Below are 18,916 nucleotides of genomic sequence, written 5' to 3' on the forward strand. Positions count from 1 at the left end.
TTGGGTGGAAGAGTGGGGTAACATCTCACAGCAAGAACTGGCATATCTGGTGCAGTCCATGAGGAGGAGATGCACTGCACTACTTAATGCAGCTGGTGGCCACACCAGATACCGACTGTTACTTTTGAGTTTGACCCCCCCCCTTTGTTCAGGGACACATTATTCCATTTCTGTTAGTCACATGTCTGTGGAACTTGTTCAGTTTATGTTGTTGAATCTTGTTATGTTCATACAAATTTACACATTTACACATGTTAAGTTCACTGAAAATAAACTCAGTTGACAGTGAGAGGACTTTTTTTTTTTGCTGAGTTTACATACACACACATTTTACATTCTATGTAGCTAACACAAATACTGCTCACATACTCACGACCTTGTCTCTCCTCTCGCTCCCCGTTCGTCTCCAGGTAAGCTGATCACCAGCGTCGTGACAGGCATTGCTCACCGGCGCCCACAAGGGGAGAGTTATGACCAGGCCATCAGGAACGACTCTACCGGGCTGTGGCAGTGCCCCTTCTGTCAACAGGACAACTTCCCCGAACTCAGCGAGGTGAGATACCCTCACCCCATGGCTTCTGACCTTAAAGCCTCTTGCTCATTTCCCTCATTACCCGTTGATGACTTTAAATGGTGGTTTTGGAAATAAAAGACACTTTAGAGGAAACATCTGTTCTATGTTTTGGTTTGTGTTCCTCTTCTTATTCTTATTCTTCTTCCTCTCTCTACCTGCCCCTTCCCCACATCTTCCTATTGCTTTCTGTCTCTTTCTTCTCTATCTGTTTTTCACTCGCTCCCTTCCTCCTTCTATCTCCCTTCCTGTCTCCTCTTCCCCTCTCTCTGCTAGGTGTGGAACCATTTTGACAGTGGATCATGTCCGGGCCAGGCCATCGGTGTGAGGTCTCGAATGGACAATGGGGTCCAGGGCTTCATCCCCACCAAGTTCCTCAGTGACAAGGTGGTCAAGCACCCTGAGGAGAGGGTCAAGGTGAGACACAGCTGCACATTCACACGCTATCTCTCTCTTTCTCACACACACACACCATCCAGCACGGACACATCTGAATCAAGTAATCACGCCGGTCTTGTAGCTCTCGAGGACTTGGGTTAGAGAAATCTTCTACAGTTGTTTCCAGGAGTTAGTTGAGTTCCTGTACAAGTGTTCACCCGTCTCCCCTCCTCCCTCTCCCAGGTGGGTATGACCGTACACTGTCGCATCATGAAGATTGACATTGAGAAGTTCAACGTGGACCTGACGTGTCGTACGTCTGACCTGATGGATAAGAACAACGAGTGGAAGCTTCCTAAGGACACCTACTACGACTTTGACGCAGAGACAGAAGACACTAAGGCAGAGGAGGAACTCAAGAAGAAACAGCAGAGAACCAGTAGGTATACACGACGAGTAAACAATAGTATACAGAGAATAAACTGTCCGAGCCAGTTAGGGCTGGCACAATTACCATATAACAGTGTAATCTACGGTTATGGATGAAGACTGTCCTGAAAATAACATAAAGACATAAAACACTTTTTGTGGGAAGAACAGCTGACTGACAGCCGGGCATCCGTTTCTGGTGTAACATAGACTCTACAGTAACATGGGCATTCAACTTTTTTTTGCGCCTTGCTGAAACATGCAAGGTTTTGCAGCAAACAAGTCTTTGGTTGCCTAGGCAATGACCCCCTCCTTGCAGCACATGCAGGAAAGGAGAAGAGGAGAAAGTGTACATTAAAAAACTGGGGGGGCTATTTCATTGAAGATTCCATAACCGTCACAGCCTTAGAGCCAGTTATTGTACTGGGGCAGGCTTAGAACTAAAAAAAAATGTTTTACATTTATTTGAACTTAACCTTACTCTGCACTTTCTCACTTTCTGTGTCTGTCTTTCCTCCCTCTATCCACCCTCTTTCCTTCTCCCTCTCCCTAGCCTATATAAAGCGTGTGATCGCCCATCCATCGTTTCACAACATCAACTTCAAGCAGGCCGAGAAGATGATGGAGTCCATGGACCAGGGAGACGTTGTAATCAGGCCCAGCAGCAAGGGAGAGAACCACCTCACTGTCACATGGAAGGTATGGAGGGAGAGGGGGAAAGGGAGGAGTGCTTTCAATGAGTGTATTGACAGAGGCTTGTAATATATGTAATGTTCATTCACGGACCAACAGGTTGGTTAGTTCATTGATTATTGTTTTGGGATGCTAAATTCTTGTTGTAGGTGGCTGATGGTATCTACCAGCATGTGGATGTGAGAGAGGAGGGCAAGGAGAACGCCTTCAGTCTGGGACACACACTCTGGATCTACACAGAGGTACCTCAGTGGCACACGCGCAAAGTGTGTACGTGCGTGCATTATTCACATGGTTAAAGAGATCCGACCAAATTCACATAGAAAAGTGAGTTATAGGTCTGTCATTGAAAGCAAGTTTGATAAGTGGAAGATCCTTTCTATGTGCAGTATTTCTATGCTTCCTGTCCATACGTGGGGTTTTTTGGCGTCTTTTTACTTTAGGTTTTGTACATCAGCTTCAAACGGCTGAAAATTCGATATTTCTAGTTATTTAAAATATATTTTACATTGGATTATAGTAAGATGATTCTCTACTACACCCTACATTGCTTTTTGTCACATAAACAGTGATTAGGCAAACATTTAAAAAGTTTAGCAACCAGGCAATATAGGGGTAAGGACTTGGCTCAGCGCACTCTAGTGACTTCGGTCGTCAGTTGAATGGATGGTGTTTCCTCCGACACATTGGTGCGGCTGGGTTCTGGGTTAAGCGGGTGGGTGTTAAGAAGCACAGTTTGGCGGGTCATGTTTCGGAGGACACATGACTCGATCTTCGCCTCCCGAGCCCATTGGGGAGTTTCAGCGATGAGATGAGATTGAAATTGAGGAGAAAAAGGGGGTAAAATACAAAAAAAGAAATGCATTCAAACTGAAGAAATACTCAACCGAAATCAATCAGAGGTGCGGGAGGCTGCCTTAATCAATATCCACGTCATCAACGCCCGGGAAGCAGTTGTTGTTGGGGGTTAACTGCCTTGCTCTCTCAAATTTGTTGATAAAAATTAATGTAACGAGTAATCCAGGAATGTTATGGGTTAATTGACCAGAGAAAAATAGCAACTACAGATCGCAATGGCTAAATTAATTCCAGATACTAGGGGTCCGCGGAGCTCCTCCTCACCACTCTATGGCAGAATGTTTTCTATATATTTTGCCTTTTAAGGGATAGTTCACCCAGAATACAAAATTACATATTGGTTTCCCTTACCTTGTAAGCAGTCTATGGACAAGGTATGACAGCAATCCAAAAATGTTTCCACATGCTAACGTTTTCGCATTTGTGGCACAAATCACATTCAAGTCATGGGACCGAGATTGGCATTTTTAGCTCCTCATGTTCAAATCATCTATAAGTGACTTTGCTGAGCTTCACAGTCAATTTTAGGCCTTACAAAGTTGATTTACTGTTTAACAGATTTTTTTTTATGCAAAGGCAAGCGAGCAAAAAAAAATGTATGTGTGAAAAAAGTCTAAGCAATTTAGAGATTTTGTAAAATACTAAACAACCTTAGTACAACACCTAGTGACCTTAGATTTGAGATATAATGGTGTTGGAATGACCGTCACGGCCATTTGGGTCAACTGTCCGTTTAATTGTGTTTTGAATTTCAAATAAATATTTATTTATTTTTCTCTCTATCTGTAGGAGTTTGAGGATCTTGATGAGATCACAGCTCGTTATATTCAGCCAATGGCAGCGTTTGCTCGCGACCTCCTGGGACATAAGTACTTCCAGGACTGTAACGGCGGGGATAAGAAGGTATGTATGGTGGTGTGAATATTGTCATAACCACGGGAAGTGGCACAGAGTATTTGTTTATTTTGATCGACCTCAAGTATCTCACAGAGTATTTGTTTATTTTGATCGACCTCAAGTATCTCACAGAGTATTTGTTTTACAAAGACTTACAAAGAAATTAACCTCCTTCCTGTCTATAAAACATGTTTAATCTCCCCAGTGACAATTGTTTGGTTCTATTGTTCTCTATTTATAGAGCTACATATATTTTTATTCATCCACTCATCTTTTCTGACCCTCTTTCTTTCTCTCCCTCCCTCGGTCTGTGTAGAAAATGGAGGAGTTGTTGATTAGGTGTAAAAAGGAAAAGCCTGCGTTCATCCCCTATTTTGTCTCAGCCTGTAAAGACCTGCCAGGGAAGTTCATACTGGGGTACCAACCTCGCGGAAAACCACGGTGAGTTACCATGACTACTGCTAACTAACCCTAACCATGCTGGGTTACCATGACTACACTTAACTAACCCAAACCACGGTGAGTAACCATGACTACAGCTAACCTAACCCAAACCACTGTGAGCAAACATGACTACAGCTAACGAACCCTAACCACAGTGAGTTACCATGACTACAGCTAACTAACCCTAAACCCTGTCCCCTTATCCAGCCATTACCCTTTACCCAAACCATGATGAGTTCACCTAACTACTGAAAAAAAATTGCACACCCTTCCCCCTCATAGAATTAACTCAAAATAATGTTTACGACCACAAATAACAATAACTGTGTTTATAAACATGGCCATCAACTTTGCCACTACAGCATGCTTTTGTGGCATAGTTGATGCCACGCGGGGCTACGGGCCAGAAGGTTGAGAGTTCACCGACCACCACAGACGAGCTAACTCTCCCTGCCTGTTTCATTAGGCCTATACTGCGATCAGAGCTGGCTGCAGACAATGATCAGCTAGGTGGAAATGAGATTTTCAACATTTTGATGCCATATTTATAATTATATAACATCTATGCAACAAGTTTTCGACCAACAGGTTTCTGTGCCAATGCACCACACAACCAATAAACAAAGAATACCAACTTCTGGCGCTTCAATATCATGGTTTGCATTTTCAACACCACAAAAAATAGACTATGTCAATGTCAACAAACAGAAAATACATCCCTGCCTGCATTGTAAGCCGACCCAATACCGAAGGCTTGGCTCGACAATCTCTGAATGTCATTAAACGTTTTGGTGTTTTGTAACAGATGTCTCTTTCCATTCATCATGGCCACTGCACAGTTTGGATTGATTGATTTTGTATTTTTCAGTAAAAAAAAAATACATAAACACACAGTATAACGATTTTTTTTATAAGTGTATGTTATATGTTATATGATAACATAAATACAGTGCATTCGGAAAGTATTTAGACCCCTTGAATTTTTCCAAATTTTGTTACGTTACAGCCTTATTCTAAAATAGATTAAATTGTTGTTTTCGCTCATCAATCTACACACAATACCCCATAATAACAAAGCAAAAAAAACTTCTTTTTTTTTTAGAAATTGTTCTAACTTTATTAAAACGTCAATATTACATTTACATTCAGAACCTTTACTCAGTACTTTGTTGAAGCACCTTTGGCAGCGATTACAGCCTCAAGTCTTCTTGGGTATGATGCTATAAGCTTGGCACACCTGTATTTGGGGAGATTCGCCCATTCTTCTCTGCAGATCCTCGCAACCTCTGTCAGGTTGGATGGGGAGCGTTGCTGCACAGCTATTTTCAGGTCTCTCCAGAGATGTTAGATCAGTTTCAAGTCTAGGCTCTGTCTGGGCCACTCAAGGACATTCAGAGACATCAAATTTTATTGGTCACATACACATGTTTAGCAGATATTATTGCGGGTGAAGCGAAATGCTTGCGTTTCTATCTCCAATGCAGTAATACCTAACAATTTCACAACAAAAATAAAGGAATGGAATTAAGAATATATACAATATCGTTCAAAAGTCCACTAAAATAACATTAAATTGATCAGAAATACTGTGTAGACATTGTTAATGTTGTAAATGACTATTGTAGCTGGAAACTGAAGATTTTTTATTTATTTTTATGGAATATCTACATAGGCGTTCAGAGGCCCCTTATCAGCAACCATCACTCCTGTGTTCCAATGGCACGTTGTGTTAGCTAATCCAAGTTTATCATTTTAAAAGGCTAATTGATCATTAGAAAACCCCTTTGCATTTATGTTAGCACAGCTGAAAACTGTCATGCTGATTAAAGAAGCAATTAAACTTTGGACTAGTTGAGTATCTGGAGCATCAGCATTTGTGGGCTCGATTACAGGCTCAAAATGTCCAGAAACAAAGAACTTTATTCTGAAACTCGTCAGTCTATTCTTGTTCTTAGAAATGAAGGCTATTCCATGCGAGAAATTGCCATGAAACTGAAGATCTCATACAACGCTGTGTACTACTCCCTTCACAAAACAGCGCAAACGGGTTCTAAACAGAAGAGAAAGAGGAGTGGGAGGCCCCGGTGCACAACTGAGCAAGAGGACAAGTACATTAGAGGGTCTAGTTTGAGAAACAGACGCCTCACAAGTCCTCAACTGGCAGCTTCATTAAATAGTACCCGCAAAACACCAGTCTCAACATCAACAGTGAAGAGGCGACTCTGCAATGCTGGCCTTCTAGGCAGAGTTCGTCTGTCCAGGGGCTGTGTTCTTTTTCCCATCTTAATCGTTTATTTTTATTGGCCAGTCTGAGATATAGGTGGGCTATGTACAGGTGCAGTAATCTGTGAGCTGCTCTAACAGTTGGTGCTTAAAGCTAGTGAGGGAGATAAGTGTTTCCAGTTTCAGAGATTTTTGTAGTTCGTTCCAGTCATTGGCACCAGTTCTCTGCTACCAATGACTGGAACGAACTACAAAAATCTCTGAAACTGGAAACACTTATCTCCCTCACTAGCTTTAAGCACCAACTGTCAGAGCAGCTCACAGATTACTGCACCTGTACATAGCCCACCTATAATTTAGCCCAAACAACTACCTCTTTCCCAACTGTATTTAATTTTTATTTATTTATTTATTTTGCTCCTTTGCACCCCATTATTTTTATTTCTACTTTGCACATTCTTCCATTGCAAAACTACCATTCCAGTGTTTTACTTGCTATATTGTATTTACTTTGCCACCATGGCCTTTTTTGCCTTTACCTCCCTTCTCACCTCATTTGCTCACATTGTATATAGACTTGTTTATACTGTATTATTGACTGTATGTTTGTTTTACTCCATGTGTAACTCTGTGTCGTTGTATCTGTCGAACTGCTTTGCTTTATCTTGGCCAGGTCGCAATTGTAAATGAGAACTTGTTCTCAACTTGCCTAGCTGGTTAAATAAAGGTAAAATAAAAATAAACATATGGCTTTTTCTTTACAACTCTGGGGTTCAGAACCAGGGCCTCGAGCTTAATGATGAGCTTGGAGGGTACTATGGTGTTGAATGCTGAGCTCTAGTCAATGAACAGCGTTCTTACTAGTGATGCACCGATGTGACATTTTTGGCCGATACCTATATCTGATATTTCCTTGCCAAAAAAAACTGTTACCGATAACCCATATTTAAAATTATAGCGGCCTTTTAAGCGTTCTAGTACAGTTAAATAGTTAACACACACACATGGACGCAGCGGTCTAAGGCACTGCATCTCAGTGAAAGAGGCATCACTACAGTCCCTGGATCGAATCCAGGCTGTATCACATCCGGCCATGATTGGGAGTCCCATAGGGTGGTGTGCAATTGGTCCATGTTTGGCCGGGGTAGGCCAAAAAGTTATTTTGTTGGCATTTATGTACAGTGCCTTGCGAAAGTATTCGGCCCCCTTGAAGTTTGCGACCTTTTGCCACATTTCAGGCTTCAAACATAAAGATATAAAACTGTATTTTTTTGTGAAGAATCAACAACAAGTGGGACACAATCATGAAGTGGAACGACATTTATTGGATATTTCAAACTTTTTTAACAAATCAAAAACTGAAAAATTGGGCGTGCATTCTCAACCAGGATTCCTTAATACATGTCAAACAGTGAGGTTTCAGCTCTGTCTGTCAGTGGCCTCTCTTCCTCGGTGCGCACTGTCACTGTGTTTGTTTCCATCTTGTCCAGCTGTGTATGTAACATTTCACGTAAACCCTGTTTCTTGTCTGCATTGAAATAGCGGTCCTTGTACCTAGCATCAAGCATGGTGGCGTTTTGTTGAGCTGGCGTTTCAATTAGAGGTCGACCAATTCAACACCGATACCGATTATTGGAGGACCAAAAAAGTCGATACCGATTAATCGGACGTTTTTTTGTGTTTGTTATTTTAATAATAACAATTACAACAATACTGAAGGAACACTTATTTTAACTTAATATAATACATCAATAAAATCGATTTAGCCTCAAATAAATAATGAAACATGTTCAATTTGGTTTAAATAATGCAAAAACACAGTGTTGGAGAAGAAAGAAAAAGTGCAATATGTGCCATGTAAAAAACATTTGAGTTCCTTGCTCAGAACATGAGAACATATGAAAGTTGGTGGTTCCTTTTAACATGAGACTTCAATATTCCAAGGTAAGAGGTTTTAGGTTGTAGTTAATATTGTATTTATATGACTATTTCTCTCTATACCATTTGTATTTCATATACCTTTGACTATTGTATGTTCTTATAGGCACTATAGTATTGCCAGTGTAACAGTATAGGTTCCGTCCCTCTCCTCGCCCCTACCTGGGCTCGAACAAGGAACACATCGACAACAGCCACACTCGAAGCAGCGTTACCCATCGCTCCACAAAAGCCACGGCCCTTGCAGAGCAAGGGGAATAACTACTCCAAGTCTCAGAGCGAGTGACGTTTGAAACGCTATTAGCGCACACCCAGCTAACTAGCTAGCCATTTCACATCGGTTACACCAGCCATTAGGCTGATAGGCTTGAAGTCATAAACAGCGCTGTGCTTGCGAAGAGCTGCTGGCAAAACGCATGAAAGTACCATCGCTCAGTCAGACTGCTCTATCAAATCATAGACTTAATTATAACATAATTAACACACAGAAATACGAGCCTTTGGTCATTAATATGGTCAAATCCGTAAACAAAACGTTTATTTCAGTGAAATACAGAACCGTTCGGTATTTTATCTAACGGGTGGCTTCCCGAAGTCTAAATATTCTTGTTACATTGCACAACCTTCAATGTTATGTCATAATTATGTAAAATTCCGGCAAATTAGTTCGCAATGAGCCAGGCTGCCCAAACTGTTGCATATACCTTGACTCTGCGTGCAATGAAGGCACGAGAAATGACACTATTTCACCTGGTTATTATTGCCTGCTAACCTGGATTTCTTTTAGCTAAATATGCAGGTTTAAAAATAAATACTTCTGTGTATTGATTTTAAGAAAGGCATTGGTGTTTATGGTTAGGTACAGTCGTCCAACGATTGTGCTTTTTTCGCAAATGCGCCATTGTTATATCATCCCCCAGCGTTGCATCGATTATATGCAACGCAGGACACACAAGATAAACTAGTAATATCATCAACCATGTGTTGACTAGTGATTATGATTGATTGATTGTTTTTTATAAGATAAGTTTAATGCTAGCTAGCAACTTACCTTGGCTTCTACTGCATTCGCGTAACAGTCAGGCTCCTCGTGGAGTGCAATGAGCGGCAGGTGGTTAGAGCGTTGAACGAATTAGGTTGCAACTGTAAGGTTGCAAGATTGGATCCCCCGAGCTGACAAGGTGAAAATCTGTCGTTCTGTCCCTGAACAAGGCAGTTAACCCACCGTTACTAGGCCGTCATTGAGAACAAGAATGTGTTCTTAACTGACTTGCCTAGTTAAATAAAGGTAAATAAAAAAATATATAAAAAATCGGTGCCGAAAAATACCGATTTCCAATTGTTATGAAAACTTTAAATCTGCCCTAATTAATCGGCCAGTCCGATTAATCGGTCGACCTCTAGTTTCAATGCCACGACAAAGGGTATCACATCTGCTGCAGGCGCAGTTAATGAGCTTATTTCTCGAGTCAGTTGTTAGAATGGAGCGAGCTTGTGTGTTCATGTTTCCAAGTTTCAAACATGTTCGCAAATGCCATTAAAATGGCAGCAGCGATATGACAACCAGCACATTCATGAGTATGAAATACGACTTTCCTCAGTACGAAATCTGAATTGTTCAATGTGGTCTCTCTAACATATCATTAACATTATATCCAAAAAGTCCGATTTTGTAACCTAATACATTCGATAATAAGCACTGAGCTCTGTTGACAGAGCGGTGTGCTTTTTCGCAACTACTTTTGATGATTTTAGATGATGTGGTCATCTGCAAAGTTGTTTCTGTGGGTCCCAAAAAGCTGAATTAACATGACACAAACTGATTTAAATGTAAAAGACTTTAAAAAAAGCTTGCGGTACGCTCAGTGCTCCGATGACATTTCATAGAGATGCGTGTTTTGTGAGAAATCTTGAAAAAAATAGCAGGAATTTTGCATTAATATGAAAAGCATATACTAAAATATAAAAATACTACTTGTCTTAAAACAATATAGAGTTAAGATAGATGAAGTGTCCTGTGGATTCGACAAAGATTATAAATTCAACTCGGAAAGTGGGCCTGTCACGTAGCCTTCATTTAGCCTGTCAAGTAGGCTCTCGATGCTGTGCAATTTTTCTTATGTTTGTCCACTTTTTTTTCTCTGGCCTCTAATTTTGGCCATCATGCAAGGGTAAAAACAAACTTTGAACAGATTATGATAGAGACATGAAGTTTGGACCATTGGTTTTCTTAGGGGATTATCTACACAATTAACGTTATTTAACTCATTGGTCAAAATATGCGTTTTTGATTTGACACCCTTGACTAAACTCTAAACATTTTAACTAATACAGTTTGGAGCAGCTGACTGTTCTGAGGTGATGTGTTGTATCTGAATCTCTCTTGTTGTCCTCTGCTCTGTCTCTGCAGTGTTGAGTTTGTGACCATCAGTCCTGACGGGTTCCGCTACCGCTCCCAGATGTTCCCCACAGTTAACGGACTGTTCCGCTGGTTCAAAGACCACTTTCAGGAACCGGTACCAGGTATGAGGGTCGTTCCAGTACATTTTGGGTAGTGTAACTTGATTAAAAAAAACAAAAAAACACTTAATTTCACCTAATGTTAACATTCTGTCATGTTTTCCCATTTCAAGGGTTTTAAATGAAATAAAATACTATAGAAAGTGCTAGGGTTGGGCCGTATCCAGATTTTCATACCGTCCTACTCATCACGGGATTTACGATATTACCATTTTAGTACACAAGGGGCGGTAAACTGCAAAAACATTTAATATTACCAGAAAGCTAACAAAATTAGCACAAGTAATGGTGCATTTCCGTGGAGGCTGCTAGCTAAATATGCTAACAAGTGCAAACAAAAATAAACTAATTGCAAAGACAGGCAATCCGGCTAATAAAGTTATAGAAGTATAGGTAGTAGCTACCCAATGTCATTTTTGGTGAATTTGGACATTTACATGCGTATGTGAATGAGAGACAATGTGCAAATGACCAAGTTTTGATGCATGGAAGAAGAGCGCTGGCTCTGGAGCAGCATGTGTGTTCTTCGGCTTGCAAGCCTCCCCGTTTTTCCTCCAAACATAATGGTTATTATGGCCAAACAGTTCTATTTTTGTTTCATCCGACCAGAGGACATTTCTCCAAAAAGTACGATCCCCATGTGCATTTGCAAACCGTAGTCTGGCTTTTTTATGGAGCTTTTGGAGCAGTGGCTTCTTCCTTGCTGAGCTGCCTTTCAGGTTATGTCGATATAGGACTCGTTTTACTGTGGATATAGATACTTTTGTAACTGTTTTTTGCTGTTGTTCTGGGATTGATTTGCACTTTTCTCACCAAAGTACGTTCATCTCTAGGAGACAGAACGTGACGGCTGCGTGGTCCCATAGTGTTTATACTTGGGTACTATTGTTTGTACAGATGAACGTGGTACCTTGTTTCCTGCAATTATTTATAACTCAATTTTTACAATGAGACGCCGCACATTGACAACTCAAGTCTCTCTGAAAAAAGGGCCTTCTGATTAGTCTTCTTACCTAATGAAAGCCTATAGCCGACATAACAAAACAATACCTTTACAATATTGTTTAGATAATCAAATAGTTGAATTGAAACTTAAATCATTCCCAGAATCGAATATATTCTGCAAAAATGTATTAATTTAGTAGTCTATAGCCTAGGCTACTCAAACTTGACATGGCCTGGGTATGGTCTAAATGAACGAAAGTCTGAATTAATGTAATAATTAATTGATAATAAACCGAATTAGCCTATCATAGACAAATACCTGTTTGCACTTTAATCTGACTGTATCAATCTACTGGGTTGTTGTCCTTGTCCACAATGACTCTGAAATCCTTCCACAGTTAGGCCTATGTTAGACATTTTTGCTTGAGCTATGCTCGCCAGGAAAAGTACACTTGGTGGGGGGGAGGTGAAACATAAGTTTCAGCACCACATAAATAATGGACAGTTCCTTGATCCACTGCTTGCGTGACTGGCAGCCTATATGTCTGGAATTCGCCTCAAAACAAGCTCCTGGGTTTGTAAAAATAAAATAAAAAACTTTTCAGACCCGCAATGTAATTGTTCTGAATTGTGAGCCGACCCGCAGGTTGAAAGAATATTTGAGGGTCAACCGTCGTGAACAGTGGGTATCCGACCCGATGCAGGGCACTCTCACATACACCGCCCCAATCCCGCTGCAGTGTCAGCGTCTCTACCTCGCCCACAGGCTAGGCTGAGGTTAAAAACACGTATTTCAATTCATTTCATGATATTATTCGAATAGTGTCATTATTTCAAACGCCCATCTCTACACTTTATTGTGCTATTTTGGATTTTATTGGTTGTATTTTTGTCTTCAGGCATCACCCCCAGCAGTAGTAGTCGAACACGGACACCTGCTTCTGTCAACGCTACACCAGCTAACATCAACATCGCAGGTCAGTCACACACACACACACCAGAAATGTTGAATTTGAAAATCTTTTTTTTTTGGTGTCCTATCCAAACAAAGATATCCTAACAATATTTCTGACATCTCTCTCTATCCTTCCTTCCTGCCCTCCCCCTACACATCTCTGTCTCTCTCTCTGTCTTTCAGACCTGACGCGAGCTGTCAACGCTCTCCCGCGGAACATGACCTCTCAGATGTTCAGTGCCATCGCCGCGGTGACAGGGCAGGGCCAGGGCCAGAATGCCAACACCACACCCGCCCAGTGGGGCTCCAGCCAATACGGTTACACCGGGGGCAGCAGTGGGGGTGGGGGACGCAACTCCTCAGCCTATCACGTGAGTTTTGTTTGTTTTGGGTTTATAGCACTAAACGTTTTCCCAATGATCCAATAGGCTTGTATTATATTAGGGTATAATTAAGCTAACTCGCAGTGTCGCAGAAAGATCATCAAACATGGACCATAATCACATTGGAGAGATGAAAACCAAAATAGTGAAATATTAAAAGTGGAATGTTCTCTTTTTTTACTGATGTTTGCCACATATCAGTTGATTGATGGACTGACTGATTAATTTACCGATTGATTAATTTGCAGGTATTTGCAACGCCCCAGCAGCCGATGTCGACGCCCATGATGACCCCCAGCTACTCATACACCACCCCCAGCCAGCAAACCATGGGTACGCCCCAGTACCCCTCCTCCACCCCCTTGTCCTCCCACGGACACACACAGAGCAGCCAAGGGCAGGGCCACAGCAGCAGCAACAGTCACCATGGACACTCGTCCAACACACCTTCCTCCTCCTCCACCTCTTCCAGAGGACGCACGCCGCAGCAGCCTAAGTAAGTAGAGATGGGGAGTGTGTGTGTGTGGTTTAGTTGGATGCGTGGTCATGTGTGTATAAGATGGAGTTTAAATTGTGTTCTAAGCCAAATTCCAAATGATGTGCCCCCAGCCTCAAGGTTTGGAGTTTTGCACCCCATTCTCTTCACAGAGCACCGGATAGCACTGCACCGTCGAAGCTGCCCTGTACCTAACCTAGCCCTCTAAAAGACTACAACATCCAGACTGCCCTGTACTTAACCCAGCCCTCTATAATACTTTTTACCCCTCTTGTTTATCTTTGTTTAAACATGTATCATTGAAACCAAGGCTAAAGGGAGCCCTGCATGTACACAATCATACAATTTTACATTTCCAACGGACTAAAAACATACGATATTTACAAGCAATTAAGAAAATAACTTAGAAAACACAATGAAGAAAAACTAACATTCATCAGTAAAAAGGCCATTTGATCTGCCTTAGCAGCACCAAAACATCCAACTTCATTCCACAAGTAAGGTGTAAAAATCTTGGTTTTCATCAGACCAGTCCTTTAGGTGCCTTTTTGGCAAACTCCAAGCGGGTTGTCATTTTCCTTTTACTAAGGAGTGGCTTCCTTCTGGCCACTCTAACATGAAGGCCTGATTGGTGGAGTGCTGCAGAGCTGGTTGTCTTTCTGGAAGGCTTTCCCATCTCCAAGGAGGACCTCTGGAGCTCTATCAGAGTGATCATCAGGTTCTTGATAACCTTGCAGCCCATGGCCCTTCGCCCCCGATTTCTCAGTTTGTATGGCCGGACAGCTCTAGGAAGAGTCTTGGTGGTTCCAAACTTCTTCCATTTAAGAATGATGGAGGCCACTGTGTTCATGGGGACCTTCAATGCTGCAGAAATGTTTTGTTACCCTTCCCCAGAGCTGTGCCTCGGCGCAATCCTGCTTCGGATCTCTATTCCTTTGACCTCGTGGTTTTTACACTGTCAACTGTGGGACCTGATATAGGTCGTAGGAAAACATTTTGAATCTCATAGCAAAGGGTCTGAATACATTTTCAGTCACCTTGTCTGAAGGACAAGTGGATAAAAAGGTTAATGTCAAGCCCTACATGTTTATTTTTAAAATTATCATGGAATGTAGGCCTACATTGACCACCACACATTTGCTGCCTGAATGATAGAACATTTATTAACATGTTAAAATGTTATGGGATTTTTCGCCATTGTTTTTGATGGTAGGCCACTCTGGTAGGCCTACATTATGATCAAGTAGCCTACTTGGCCACTGTTAGAACTGTTACTTAAAGCATGTAACGTCTGTGTTCACAGTAAACGTGCGCCTGAAGTTGCACAGAATTTTCTCAATGTTCAGGTTTGTGCTCAGCAGACCTGGAATTTGCTCAGTGACGGATTTTTTGTTGTTGAGGGAACATTGGTTGGGGGTACTCGAGGACCAGGGTTGAGAAACACTGAGCTAGATCAACAGTGCATGTGGAGGATGCCTAATGTAGATGGAGAAAGAAATGCATTGCTTTACAATGACCATTAGGGTGTACCATTTCCATGCCTATTTTGCCATACTCTATGAATATGACCATAGCACATGATTTATGGCCTTTGTATGGCATTGCCAGCAGTAAGATTTGAGTTCGAATTTCCAAAAAGACGTGGAAGGTAGCTTTCAAATGATATGTCCCTTTCTGTTTTTTAGACAAAAAGAATTGTGCGGCGGGGTGTCCCTCAGTCGTTGGACCCAGTACTTGCTTTAACAACCACTCGAGTTTAACAGGTTAACTAACTCATCAATTTACTTTTTGAAAGATGGATTTTCGTCAATTCAGACACCCAGATATTTAGAAGCGGGGACACAATCAATGTGTGCACCGTCCAATGTACTTATTTATAAATCGTCAGATGCATTTTTAAGCGTTTTTTGGAAAATAACATATGCTTAGTTTTACCTGTACTAAGTACCAATTTTGGTTCAACAAAGTCTTTCTGCAAGGCAAAACAGGCAGATTGTAGTTCTGAAAGAGCCTTGTCAACGAAAGGGGCAACAGAATACACAACCATATCGTAAGCATACAATTGGAGGCCACAATTTCTTTGACAAACCACTGTTGTTTATATAGATAGTAAAAAGTACAGGGCACAAATTCTGCCCTTGGGGGACACCTGACAACACCATCAGAAACACTTTGTCTTTAATGTCAGGTAGTTTTCAAACCAATTGCAGGTAGCCTGACCCAGGCCAATTTCAGACAGTCTACGAATTAATAAGGAATGGTCAACAGTGTCGAAAGCCACCAACAGGTCTATGAAAAGGGCAGCACAATGCTGCCTTTTGTCCATGCAACTTACTATGTCATTTATCACCAAAGAAGCAGCAGATGTAGTGACTTGGCCTGAAACCAGACCGATGGACACATTTGAAGCTAGAAAAGATGGACACATTTGAAGCTAGAAAATATGTCATTTGAGTGAGATCGGGCAGTAAATATTCTTTACTTTGTGAAGAGGGGGCACATGCTTCCAGACCTGACAGATAGCACCCGAGATAATTGTCAGCTTAAAAATATATAAATGATTCCACAATTAGAGTATCAGAAAGCTGCAGCAAGAAAGGATCAAGCAAATCAGCCCCAGTGGGGTAAATCCCCACAACAGAAAAATGCTACTTTTCGCTTTTGGCGACATCTATAACCAAAAGCAAAAAAATACATTTGGGGATAGGGATATTTAGAGAACATGATGCCACAAGTTTATTTCATAGTTTATATAGCCACCCCTCCTCCTGTTTGTTCTGTCACACCTGAAGCTGTTGTAATTAGCACTGTCAATATCCTTATGCGGGATCGAGACATTTAGCCACGTCTCTGAGAACCAAAATATCCCGGCTCATGTCATGCACCCAGATATCAAGAAGGTCCAGACTTTGCATGCTGAAATGTAACCAGGGTTCTAAAGTGCGACAAAATATATAGCTGTGTGACCAGCAGTTTTATTTTGGGAGTGTGAAAAATATCTTGCATATAATAGTTGTACAAATAATCAGGCTTCGCTGTACCATTGTTTCCAAGTGCCCTAGAGAAATAAGCTTGCACCATTACTACAGCGAAACTGGCTTGTTTCTAGCACAACCAGGTCAAAGATCTAACTCATATTACCAGCACAATATTTGTATCTTCCTATATCGTATCGCCGGTACCACCTTTTACATTCGTAAGCCATGTCGTAAACTGTTCTAAAACTACTTGCACATTGACGTCGTAAACCATCTGCACTGTACCTAACCCAGCCTTCTAGAACACTACATCATCCAAGCTGCTTTGTAACTAACCCAGCCCTCTAAAACACTACAACCATCCAAGCTGCCCTGTACTTAACCCCACCTTCTACTCTGTCTCCCCCTGCAGGTCGAGCGTCAGCACGGCGGTGGACTGGGCCAAGATGGCGGAGCAGTGGCTCCAGGACAAGGAGGCGGAGAGGAAGAAGCAGAAGACCCCCAGGATGACCCCACGGCCTTCCCCCAGTCCCATGATCGAGAGCACCCCAATGTCCATCGCTGGAGACGCAACACCCCTTCTGGACGAGATGGACCGATAGAACGGGCTGGTGGGGGGGCACTGTATCCCCCCCTTATCCCACTCCTTCCGAATATACCACTCGCTCTCATCAACTCATCCATCCGTACGCCTGCCTGCCCCCTCAAAATGGACCCATTCCTTTCAGATTCAGAGCCTCCTTAGCTTCCTCTCCACCTAGCCCACTAGCTAACCCTCCATACCCACTTCTTGTGCCCATTGGAATCCGTTTCTAGCTACTGTGTATCTAGCCATGATTTTCTCCCGGCACATCTCTTCTTCAGTCTATCACTCACTATTTTTTTGCCAGCCACATCATCCAGTATTTTATTTAGTAAGGATATTACCACTGTCAGGCAGGCAGAGTGTCGACACCAAAGACTTGAAATAAACTGTTGACAGATGGAGTTATAGGACATGGACCTAATGGAGAAATTGTTTGTTGTCAGACAACCTTTCTCCTTTTCTTTTCCTTTTAATAGCATGCGATAGGGTATGCTGTGCTTCATTTTTTTCTCTTTGATTTTTAAGCAAAATATTTTTCAAAGTTTTGGGGATGGTGACGAAAGGGTCCGATCAGGTGGCGGGTTGTTATGTAACGTTCCTTTGGCTGTGTAGACCCGCCACTTGCCACCCTGGTGATCAGTGGGTTGTGGCGAGAGGCAGCCGAACTAGCATGTCGAGGGGCCAGTCAGGAAGCTTGTCTGCGTTTTTGTATTGATGCATCGGAACTAATAAAGACGCTGTTTTCAGTATGAACCCTAACTCTGGACTGTTCACATTGTCTGTCAAACCTATGCTTTTGCATATGAGTCTGGTATTGATCCCCCCCAAAAAATTGCTATTGAATATTAAGAGCTCTGTCCTTATTTCAACTAATATGTGGTGAATGAAACCTTGGGGAAATGTGATGATGGAAATGATTGAAACATGAGATTTACCCTTGTCCTCTTCCATCCAAACCCTACTGGTTAGTCATTGTTGCATTCATTGTACCAACCCAGACTTGAATGGTTTGTTTTAGCACAGACCGACGGACACAGGGATATGTGGATGTAACATGGTTTACTAGTATGTCTCTCTTTTGATCTGTCTCTTTGGGAGACCAGAGAGAGCTACTAGGCTTTGTTCTTGTTTCTTATTCTAACCATGAAAATAGTACTAATGGTAACCATGGTAACTGATACCATGACGAGACACCACAAACAAAAGGAAGTAATGATTGACAGGAGCTGACAAGACAGTAGACTCTGTTGGGTAGGGACTAGGTTTTACCTTTGAACATTTTTAGATCTTGATTGCTTCAAATACTTTATCGTTGTCTTTAAATCATCATATGAGCATTTAAGCCTCTTTTGGGTATTCGGGCGTTTACATCTATCCCTTTTTCATATAGTCCCTAGCCACTTCCCCCAACTCCGCACCCTTAAAATCCACTCTTTGAAGCATGTCTACAATTTATCTTCTTAAAATCAGAACTTAAACCCTAACCTTAACCACACTGCTAACCTTATTACTAAGCCTAACCTTAAATTAAGACCCCAAATATTTGTTTTTAAGACATAGCCAATGTTGACTTTGTGGCTGTGGTAACTAGTGACAACTTGCGTGTTGTTGCTTTCATCTTC

At 41.7% G+C, this 18,916-nt stretch overlaps 1 protein-coding gene across 2 annotated transcripts in view; it reads left to right on the top strand.

The window, feature by feature from the left end:
* The window catches only part of LOC112229018 (transcription elongation factor SPT6), a 50,975-nt gene extending 32,582 nt beyond the window's left edge, over positions 1 to 18,393 (top strand). The window contains exons 27-38 of one of the 2 annotated variants that reach the window (XM_024394890.2): positions 411 to 553; positions 848 to 988; positions 1,193 to 1,388; positions 1,932 to 2,077; positions 2,221 to 2,313; positions 3,719 to 3,832; positions 4,143 to 4,267; positions 10,842 to 10,954; positions 12,796 to 12,873; positions 13,035 to 13,222; positions 13,483 to 13,730; positions 17,121 to 18,393. In XM_024394890.2, the coding sequence (XP_024250658.1) occupies positions 411 to 553; positions 848 to 988; positions 1,193 to 1,388; positions 1,932 to 2,077; positions 2,221 to 2,313; positions 3,719 to 3,832; positions 4,143 to 4,267; positions 10,842 to 10,954; positions 12,796 to 12,873; positions 13,035 to 13,222; positions 13,483 to 13,730; positions 17,121 to 17,310 (1,775 nt within the window). In that variant the 3' untranslated portion in view covers positions 17,311 to 18,393. Of the gene's footprint in view, positions 1 to 410; positions 554 to 847; positions 989 to 1,192; positions 1,389 to 1,931; positions 2,078 to 2,220; positions 2,314 to 3,718; positions 3,833 to 4,142; positions 4,268 to 6,308; positions 6,368 to 10,841; positions 10,955 to 12,795; positions 12,874 to 13,034; positions 13,223 to 13,482; positions 13,731 to 17,120 lie in introns of those variants that run through there. The other variant, XM_024394891.2, reaches the window with a different exon arrangement.
* Positions 18,394 to 18,916: the final 523 nt, after the last annotated feature.

The sequence above is a fragment of the Oncorhynchus tshawytscha genome, linkage group LG30 (genome assembly GCF_018296145.1).
Source record: "Oncorhynchus tshawytscha isolate Ot180627B linkage group LG30, Otsh_v2.0, whole genome shotgun sequence".
NCBI lineage: Eukaryota > Metazoa > Chordata > Actinopteri > Salmoniformes > Salmonidae > Oncorhynchus > Oncorhynchus tshawytscha.